Source organism: Macrosteles quadrilineatus, unplaced genomic scaffold, assembly GCF_028750875.1.
Source record: "Macrosteles quadrilineatus isolate MER2022 unplaced genomic scaffold, UCM_ALF_1.0 Scaffold_6__1_contigs__length_79288215, whole genome shotgun sequence".
In the NCBI taxonomy this organism is placed as follows: Eukaryota; Metazoa; Arthropoda; class Insecta; order Hemiptera; family Cicadellidae; genus Macrosteles; species Macrosteles quadrilineatus.
This window is the reverse complement of record NW_026542599.1, coordinates 31,859,198-31,869,975: the sequence shown is the minus strand read 5'-3', so window position 1 is coordinate 31,869,975 and position 10,778 is coordinate 31,859,198. Positions and strand designations below refer to the sequence as shown.

The following is a 10,778-nucleotide window of genomic DNA, read 5'->3' as shown; positions in this document are numbered from 1 at the left end:
GATGTAATAAATAACAAACATTTTGAGGAATAGAACCCCTTCACTTCAATTCCCTGTAGATATGCTGGGAATCAAACTAGTCCCATTCCCTCTTTAGCCCAAACCACTGTCAAAATATATCAATAAAATCAGTTCTACTAACTTCTAGATTTCGGACGCAATGCGGTTACACTTACTTAACATATTATTTCTACCAAGATAATCAATTGAAGACTTTCCTAACATTATTATTTATTCGACGTTGGAGATGATAAAAAGTCACGTGTCTGACCACAGAGTGAACACTCAATTATACTAAAGCTTAAAATAGATTAAAGAATTAAATGCATATTTTATCACAATATGTCAAAAATCAGAGTAACACTTTTAAAAACATGTTAGTAGGGTACTTGAAGCTAACAAGTTTAAAACGTTTGGGTTTTCCCAGATAAGGTACCTAACAGATAAAGTCAGGCCTTCCTCTACACTTGATACAGTCAGCCAGGTTTTCCATCTTAGATAAGTAGTGCGGATTTTTATAATCTATAAGTAGTCTTATATAAAAGTGATCGAGACGGGTTATTGTCACAATACTGTCTGACGATGGGTGCCACTACAGCTTGGAGGACTACAGGTCTACTCTTCACCATTGTAGCGATGGTAAGTTATGTTAAAATGTTATGTGTAATGTAATGTTATGTTATGTTATGTTATGTGTTTTGGGATTCTATTATATTTCGTTGAAAAGATAAATTTGAAATTTGTGCTAATGAGGATTTTCTCTAACGTTCTTGTTTAAAAATTAAGACACCATATACAATTAGAATTTCAAATAGGTGGTAATTTTTAGGAGGATAGGTTTGAAATATATTATTTCTACATTTCCTAACAATTGTTAAGTGCTATTACGGTTTACTCTCAATGATAGTAACATGAGTTACTAACAAAACTCTTATTTAATGTTACAAAAGTATCTTAATATTCCTTAACAGCCTTTTAGTATTTCTATATGTAAACAAACTTTCTATTTACAGGTATGAGTAAGATTGTTAATTTAATTTACACAAGTAAAGGACATCAATAATTGGGGTTTTAAACAAACGTAACATAAAATTTTGTATAACTTTATCAAGCATAAAAATAGTTTGTATTAATTACAAATGTTAAACTATGTTTTTTGTTCTATTATTTACAGGTGACTGTAAGTCAGGCCCGCCCAAGCGTAGTGGAAAACTTCAAAATAACTACAGAAGAGGAATATGCAGCTTCACCTGCGTCAGAAGATCCGCTATACCCCTCTAGTGCTCCGGAACAGGAATATGCAGCTTCACCTGCATCAGAAGACCCGATAAACCCCTCTAGTGCTCCGGAACATCAATATGCAGTTTCATCTGCGTCAGAAGACCCAGTATACCCCTCTAGTGCTCCTGAACAGGAATATGCAGCTTCACCCGCATCAGAAGATCCACTATACCCCTCTAGTGCTCCGGAACAGGAATATGCAGCTTCACCCGCATCAGAAGATCCACTATACCCCTCTAGTGCTCCGGAACAGGAATATGCAGCTTCACCCGCATCAGAAGACCCAATATATCCTTCTAGTGCTCCGGAACAGGAATATGCAGCTTCACCCGCATCAGAAGACCCAATATACCCCTCTAGTGCTCCGGAACAGGAATATGCAGCTTCACCCGCATCAGAAGACCCAATATATCCTTCTAGTGCTCCGGAACAGGAATATGCAGCTTCACCCGCATCAGAAGATCCACTATACCCCTCTAGTGCTCCTGAACAGGAATATGCAGCTTCACCCGCGTCAGAAGATCCGCTCTACCCCTCTAGTGCTCCGGAATATAGTTAATATAATATTTTATGGTAATATAAGAAGAAACTTGGATCTAAAACGATAGAATTGTATTGAAAAAAGTGTTTATATTTATTAAAAATTAGTTTGAGATCAACCAGATAAAACAACTCCAACAGTGTAGTGACAACAGATGGGTTTTTGTACAGTATAGTGAAATTAATACAACTAACGTTTGACAAAAATCTCCCTCAATAGCATTTTATACATATTTATTTTTCATTTACTTTTTTATTTTTCAATCCTTCTTTGGCTGATATTGCTTGTTCCTTGCCACAGTTGTATATTAAAAAAATATAACATACAGTCTGTGTTAAGTGCTGAATGTCTTATTGAAAATAAATCCATTTAACTGCTTCCAAAAACTAAGTTTCATTCGTAAGATGTGCATTTATGAAACCTTTACAAAACTATGAGTATGTTGTTTAGGAAAATAATACGCTTTTGGTTAAACGGTAATCTACCATTTAACTTATAAAAACAACCAAGCACTTAAGAGATATTAAATTAAGTATTTTGATTTGTATTTGTAGATTAGATATTTAACTTCAACTTTGCCTTCAATGAAGTGTGGTTGCATCGAAACATCATTCGATTTAAATTACTTTTATGCAGTCATTTAAGAAACTTTCTCAAGTTCCACTCCTTTAAATCAGCAATTCATATAAACAAATTATATTCAACCCTACTAATTTTTGTTAATATTTTGATGAAAGATTTAAAGAATACTCATGATGTATTTGTGTATTAGATTAGACATTTCTAATTCCTATTAATTTTCTAATTTATTTATATTGTTTATTTTTAATAAATATTTTATATAGCATTAAAATTAGTTTTTTAATGATGGAGATTGTACATTGCTTAAGTGTCCTATTAAAATTGTATTTTGTTGAGCACAGTTCTACATTATTTTTGAGTAATTTTTCCTTCGTAGTCCTAAAGTGTTTCATCATACATTTTTGTATTTATATTAATAACGAAGGTATCAATTATGCTTCTGTAAGATTTCTATTATTTAATAAGTATATTTTCCCTCAAAACATGTTTTAGCATAGTATTAATTATATCTTAAAAAATAGTGAACTGCAAGTAATTCAGCTGTTATTGCCATAAGAAAGCATATGGAGCTTAACAAAATGCTGCCATAAGAAAATTAAAGGAGGTTTTGTAGTAGCGTCTCCATAATATTTGTATATTTGGCGTATGCATAAAAAAATATCTTCAAAAAGGAGTTTAAATTAAAGGGCAGCTATGATATATACTATAAATATATATAGTCAGCTTTATTTCGAACTTTAAATACAGTCTTTTAGATCTTGCATTAGAAAAAGTACAATCAATGACAGATATATCCAATTTAAAAAATACTCTTTTAAGTATCGTCAATGTAAGCTCAATTATTATTAATCAGCTCAATCATTTCATTCATAAAACTTTATGAGTAATTAAGTGCTGAATTCAGGTCCGTCAAAACATCATTAATTGAAGTTTTCAGAACATGCATTTGGCAAAAAATGCCAAGTCTACCGTACCTAACTGTCTGTTTTCCATTACATTATACCGAGTCCCATAAATCTTTTACAACTTATGTTGTCATGTTTACTATTTTTCATGTTGAATTTAAGAACTCTCCTAGTTTAAGAGTTCAGTGCAAATATTTAAAGCCTTGATGAATAGTAGAAAGTACATAAAGAACAACTAAACGTGTTGAAAGAAGTTTTCTTGATAGTGATGGTAACGTAAACAATATAATCAAATAACATAAACTAACCATAACCTAAAATGAATTTTTTTAAATATTTAAAATCCTAGTTTTATGGATTTTACAACTCAAAATTAAATAGATTCGTCAAGGGTTCTTACCGTTGACTATTGGATATTGAAGTTTTATCAAGTCAAACCACTGAGCTAAAAAACACAAACACTTTATTTTATAGTTATAAAACATAAAAATAGAAAATAAAATACAATAGGTATATAAGATACAAATCCATTACAAAAATTAAACTGAAAGCTTTTTGGTTTCGGAAGAAAATAATGGATTACGGTAAACTGCAAAAGTACAGATAAAAAGTGAAATTTTTTTTATTATTGTAAAGTATATATGGGCACCTCTGGTGACAATGGATGTCAGGTTGCCAATAATTACTCTTTGTTTACAAAAACATAGTTTAAATACTTCTAAAAGGGCGAACTTTATAATTATTTTATTTTTCATTAGTTGCAAATTAATATATCCATTACTTGTCCATATTAAATAGAGTGAAGCGCCTGAATCCTGAATCGCCTCGTCACGTAAAATAATACTTCAATGAATAAATCTGGGACGGTTGGCGTCGTGCTGCAATCCAGCTACTAGAAGGTCACGAATTGTGGATATTTATATGCATGCACTGTGGATACGATACTCCCTGGTCCTGGTGTGGATTAACGTCCGCACGGGTGAGTACTACGATTATCCACAGTACTATCCTGATAACTAGACCAATTCGTATGTACCAAAGGCAAAAATGTGGTTCGGATTCCACTATAAACTGCAGGTCCCTTAGTTAGCTGTATGGGCTATTAATTAACAGCTGTGTCTAAGGAATATGTTGGCCTTAGTCACTAACAAGACTACAAGATCGCGCCACTCATCCTACACTCATCTTCATTCATACTTTGCTTAAAATACCTACTTTGTATGGTCGCCATTTCATAGAAAAGTATTCAAGTATTAAAATAATGGGGAATACGGTGATCACATCCATATTGAATATGGATGAACCTTACATCTAATCATAATCACCTTTGTATAAAGATTAAGAAATAGAACGTTTGTATAAGATAAAACATTGAAATAGCCTATTTTTACATAAGTTATTAGGTGGCTAGCAAATTAATATTCTAGACTGGGGTTCATTAAATAAAAAAGCCTATGATAAATATGTCTGTGGCGTGAAGAGTTTGTATGAAGGGCCATTATTTTTGTAATTTTATATTAAGAATAAGGATAAATGACTCATGTAAATTTTTTATTTATTACTTTGTTAAAATGAATGGGTTATTGTTTGTAAACTAGACACTAGGAAGGGGTGAATTGTATCTCTCATTTTGATAACTAAGTAACAAGAGGAGCTGCTTTTGGGAAGTTGGCAAACTTGATCCAAGTTACAGTATAAAGCTAATGAATGTCTTTAACTTTGGGGATGAAGATCTTTAAACGCTTACCGTCTTTAAACTAATTTGGAGACGGTTTACTAATGGTGTATGTAGAATATATATACAGCAATAAGTATATTTAAAAATAGTTAGGCAAACAACATGTGCTTAACAATTGCAAATTTCAATTGAAAAACATTCTAAATTTTCCCAATATTCATCTTTTATAACAAGTTTGGAGAAGATGGAGTTGTTGAGTCGAAGTTATCAAGGTTTATAAATAATGTAACTCTTATGGCCAGGTATTGGCTCTCCAGCTGCTGTTTTCACCAAACATCTTTACTGAAACCTTGATAACATCAGAAGCGTCCTCTGTTAAAGTTCATAGCTTAATGTATTTGCTTTTTTAGGGCAAGAAAAAAATATCAGGCTATCTATGAGGACTAAATGTAGTTAGTAGTTTTAGTCATTTTCAACACAAAGTTTCAAACACAGAACAAATCTTTCATAAGAAATTCCATAGTACACTACTGTGTAGAATAAAGAATGGTTATTATTGTATCTAATTGATTTTCAAAATGTTCTATATTTTTCATTTAAATATAGATGGCTAATGAACGTATTGTTTTTAATCAATCTTTATCTATTGAGTTTAAAAATTAAATCTACAATCTCGACCAGTCTTACAGAATATGTATTTATTATTTCAAATATGTGTTCCAACCTTGTTAAAAATACCCCCGCCGCAGCAAACCTGTCGACTAAGCGAATTTCCATTTGTCTGAATTGATTTTCAGTTAAATATATTTTAATAACATTAGGTTTAACGAGTACCTAGGTTTGCTGCTACAAGGAAACTAATATAGTGTGTTTTTGAGTAAAATATTGATAGCTTAGTACAAAATAAATAAATTTGCCAAGTTTGATCAAAATATATCCATAAATAAGCAAACTACAACATTTGACAATATTCTCCATAAGAATAACATAGGAATTTTAAATTTACAATTTTTTAAATTTTCTCCGATACTAATAATCGAACAAAAATACTTTTAGATACTAAATTATTTGTTTTTTAAGCTCTTTAAAAAAGTTTAAAGAGAAATCGGGAAATTTTGTGTTTTGAGGGTCAAAAGTGAGAAAAACCAATTTTTACCCCATAAAACCCCCCGTAAAGCCCCGTTCCCATGGTCCGATCGTGCTGGTTCGCAAACTCATTCAAGTTTATCCCGCCTTACACCTTCAAACCAAATTTTATCAAAATCGGACAAAAATTACTCAAGTTATCGTGCGGATGGACATATATATATATATATATATAAATTTGAACGAATGGTGTTTTTGGCCTCTGGGGACATCAAAATGAAAAGGTAAATCGGTCCCGGGCTTAGGTCTTACCATGAGACCTACGGTAATAGCTACTTCCCTATAGGGAAATTCGCTAAAAAAAAAAAAAAAAAAAAAAAAAAAATAGCTGTCCATCTGTAATATTCTAGCCGGAAATATGAAATTTTGTTTGGTGAAAACCAAAGAGAAAATTTTAAATATTTAAAACACAATATTCACTTTTATAGCCTGATAATATCCAATGACAGCCTAAGACAAAGCCTTATATTTCTCATGGATGCAATCGCTCTAATTTCACTGGTATTAGCCTTAAATAAATTATTTCAATATCTTTTGGGCTTAAAATATTCACAACAAAGCAGACTATATTCACTAAATTTATTCACAACTGCTCCGGCTCCCTTCAGATCACTACAGACATGTAATTAGTTCTACAGCAGTGAGGTTTAAGATGTAGATTCTCTTGACACTGCATTTTCTGGCGTTATTACTAAAACTGTCACTGGCTTAAATTGGCTGAACTTGTTATGCTGGGACTAACCACAATGTCTATCTGTACCACCGTATTCAATGTGAACTAATAAAATTCACTTAACATGCGATCCTGTAATTTTGTTATTGTTCCTTAGAATGGGTATCACATTATAAATATTGTTTCAAAAATGTGTCATTAAAATGTCAATAGATAATTTCTTACATTGTTTAAGAGGTGATTGCCGGTATTTTCCTCCACGATAAGTAAACAAAAAAGTTCATCAAAATTCGGAGCCCTTCCTTAGGTGTGAAAAACATAATACATAACAAGAATAGTACATAGATCCGCATAAAACACAACTAAAATTAGATCATGAACAGAATAGTATCTAAGTACATATTCTCTTAAATAAAGTAAACTCGCTGGCAGAAAAATGAGCATGAAACAATGGAATAGCTCATTTTCAACCAGAGTGTGTGAATTTTGACAGTATACAAGCATATTTAGACTTGATGTGAATTGGTTTTAGATTTTAGTATTATATCTAAAGGTAAGTTCTAGCCTGATAACTAAAGATGTAAGAAGAGATTTGTTGAAAAAGTATTTTACAGTGAATATTTTCAATATCACGAATATTAAATATAATAATATGAACCTTGTCAATAGTGTCCAGTTGGTAAGTGAAAAGAAAAAAATATGCTACATTATTTTTAATCCACAAATAAAGAGAGTATAAATGAAATCTTATCTCAAAATACTAAGGCACAATTTAACTTTACAGTCTAACTGATGGTTAAATATATTAGTGAAATATTTATTCATGGTACTTAAGATAACAACACTTATTAGTCTCAACTATGGAGTACGATAAAACAAATTCTGTAAAGACTGCGACAATCTTATCTGTTCCACCAAAATGCAGCGTTAACTTTTGTGGTGATACATTGGTATTCACTGCAATAGTATCGCAGTGTTTATGAATATGGAATATAAGTTGCATTATCGTTTGGTTGATAAAATAATTAGAACGCAAAAAGAAGCCTCATAAATTGATTTAATTTAAACCTATAAAATGGTCTGTTTGATGGGCATATTTCCAAGTTGATTTAGCCAAAATAATTTGCTTATGCAATATAATATTTTTGTCATCTGCACATACAACTATAGTAGTTTTTTCATAGTTTGAAATATATTGAGAGGATCAATGTATGTATTTACATTTCCTATATCATACTCTACCATAAAATCATATCATACCTTACTATCGTTGAAAAAAAAAACGGTTTAAAATTTGTTCAAGGCTATCTGTTTAATGAGTACTAGTCGATATTCCAGAAAGTGAAATATGTTTATTTTAATGTAGAAAAATTCTACTAATACTATAAGTGAGAAAGTTGGATGTATAGATGGATGGATGGATGTTTGTGAAAGTAAACGTGAAAAATACTAATCCGACAGGGTTGAAATTTAGGAAGATGATAGCTCACATTCCCGATTAACATATAAACATATTCTCTTCTCAAAAATCCTTTCGGGCTCTGTTCCAGTGGTTTTGGAGTTACCCATGTTAACCTTATATTATTCATGTTTGAATAGAACTAAATAAATAAAAACACTTGTGCTGTTTTAACTGCACAAGTCGGTTCTATGATATTAAATATCATTAAAAATTATAAGGTTTGCCAACAGGGTGTAGAACTAATTTTTTTGCCTTTATGACAAAAGCTAATTATTTGAACCAACTAGCAAAAAAAATCTATGGTACACAATGAGAACTTTACTTTTTTCTATGGTTTAGGTGCAGTGTAAAACATTATAGCTATGATAGATTATCTATACTATAGCAAACCGTATGGATTAAAAGAACCGAATTTTCTCAAACCATGTCCACTCCCATAACTGCAGTAAGCATTTTATACTTATATGCCAATCCCGTACAAAGAACTTAGTTATAAAACGGTAGTTTTCGAGGTAACATAATACGGAACTAAATAATGATAGGACAAGATAGTACACTACTTATGAAATTTTGTTTAAAAATTATTGCTCATAAAATATACGAAAATGTTTGATGAATTACGTGAAATCGCATATAATTTTGGGATCCAAAAGTGTTTTTCTAAGAATAAAAATGAATGAATTATTTTTTTAAATGACAAAATAATTAAGTAAGGGAAGCCTAGTTGATCATTGTGAAACGAAAAACCATAAGATATTTTGGGGACTGTTAAATTAAGAAAGTGTTAAGATTCGCAGAGACAAGATGTTTTCTGTTTAACTTAAGGTGTAAAAACTGTAAAATTTATTGCAAGTCTCATTAACAAGGTTTCTCCAACTTTTGACACAAATAGGGTTTCAAATTTTAGCTTGTAGATTAAGTAAGAAAGTTTGTAAGGTTTTGCAGTGTCATTTCTTGCTGTATAAGAAATAAGCTTCCTTAAAAGTACCAGGACTAATAAATGTGTGTTTAAATAAAATAATCATTGTATGAACATATTAAGATCTCCAAACATAGAGGGTACAGTTTGCCTAATTTACTTATATTTTTGACTTCACAAGTTAACTTGCAGCTTTAAGGCTTACTCCTAATCACCGGCTAATCGACTAGCTTACCATATTTTGGTTTTATCCAACTATTCAGCAAAGTTATGACTTTATCTGATAGTTAACGACCCTCATTTATCTTTTTACCGTACAAACATCCTATTTACAATTATGAATACTTAAACCATTTTGAGATACGTGTAGTAACTATTGAACTGTTAAACGAAATGAAAAAGGGATCCCCTTATATTTTAATCGACGAAGTCAGCCAGACAAACAAACAAATAATAAATCAGATGAACTTATGATCTTACAAATAAACAAATCTTCCATGGAGGTTTTTTACTAGAGTTTCTCTCAGAGATAGAAAGTTGTCCCATCTTTTTTGGGGTTTTCTAAATAGGCTAGTTTAAGGAACGCTTAAACACGTGATTCACAGCTTCACCAGAAAGCTAAGATCTATTAGTCATTGCCAGTTTGAGTTGGTTTGAGTTTGTGACTCCAGGTTAAAAGTATGGTCCTCTAAGCGTTGGACGAAAGTATACAAGTGTTTAATGGTTTACAGTCAATATGAAATTACAGCAGAACCTTGAAAACAAGTATCTTATAGGATTGATGTAAAAATACTTTTTATCAAGGTTGACTTCCTAAGCCCATATTAGTCCCACACTACAGGGTGGCCACCTAAGTGCGTAAACGTATTTTCTCGCTTCTCCCTAAAAAACAGGTTTGCTTCTTATCAAGGTTTGCAGTTACATGTAATGTCAAATCAAGGGTATTTGTATATCATCCATCTTATGAAGAACCATTTGCCATTATGGCTCTTTAAATTGAGGTTCCACGGTATCAATAGTTTAAGGGCAGTTCGAAAATATTTACACTTTGTTCGAACTAGTGTACTACTACGTAATATTTTTAATTTTCATTAGCCTATTTTAAAGCAGAATGAATTAAATTACCACTTAGGATAAAATACAGTGTGTGAAATAATTAGTTGTTTGGTTAAGAAAAGCAAATCACTCTAACCTGTTGGCAATCCTGCAAATCGGCTGTTATCATCCTTGGTCAAAGATGAGATTCATGGTAAAGTGAATAGTTCAGTTCTAGTTCATGTCTGGGCCCCAAAGCAATCACACACTCGTTGTCATGTAAGTTAAAAATTATTTAATTATATTATTAAGTTGAAGAAATGTATATATGTATAGTATTTCAGGTATCAAGACTCTTATATGGTCAAAAATATATAATTTATATTTTTGCAAGTCATCACAAAGTGTAATATTATTGTGTAAATACAAAGTCAATTTCCTGTTACAGATTGTATAAAAAGCACATGTTTCACAAATAATGAAAATTAATTAAATATGATTCAAGCTATGCTAATTGATGTTAATATGTTTTAATTAATAATTGTGTGATGATTTT

General features: G+C 31.2%; 1 protein-coding gene across 1 annotated transcript; it reads left to right on the top strand.

Moving 5' to 3' along the window:
* The first annotated feature begins 513 nt into the window (after nucleotides 1-513).
* LOC128996866 (mucin-1-like) lies at nucleotides 514-2,736 on the top strand. The gene is made up of 2 exons (XM_054422379.1): nucleotides 514-639; nucleotides 1,175-2,736. Exons 1-2 carry the CDS (start codon nucleotides 583-585, stop codon nucleotides 1,838-1,840), a joined length of 723 nt encoding a protein of 240 aa, XP_054278354.1. The 5' UTR covers nucleotides 514-582; the 3' UTR covers nucleotides 1,841-2,736.
* The last annotated feature ends 8,042 nt before the right edge of the window (nucleotides 2,737-10,778 follow it).

What these genes read in the sequence shown, in the direction of transcription:
- LOC128996866 (XM_054422379.1), top strand. Translation starts at nt 583, where the DNA reads ATGGGTGCCACTACAGCTTGGAGGACTACAGGTCTACTCTTCACCATT. An exon ending in TCTTCACCATTGTAGCGATG is followed by an intron (nt 640 to 1,174) that starts GTAAGTTATGTT and finishes TATTATTTACAG; the next exon opens with GTGACTGTAAGTCAGGCCCG.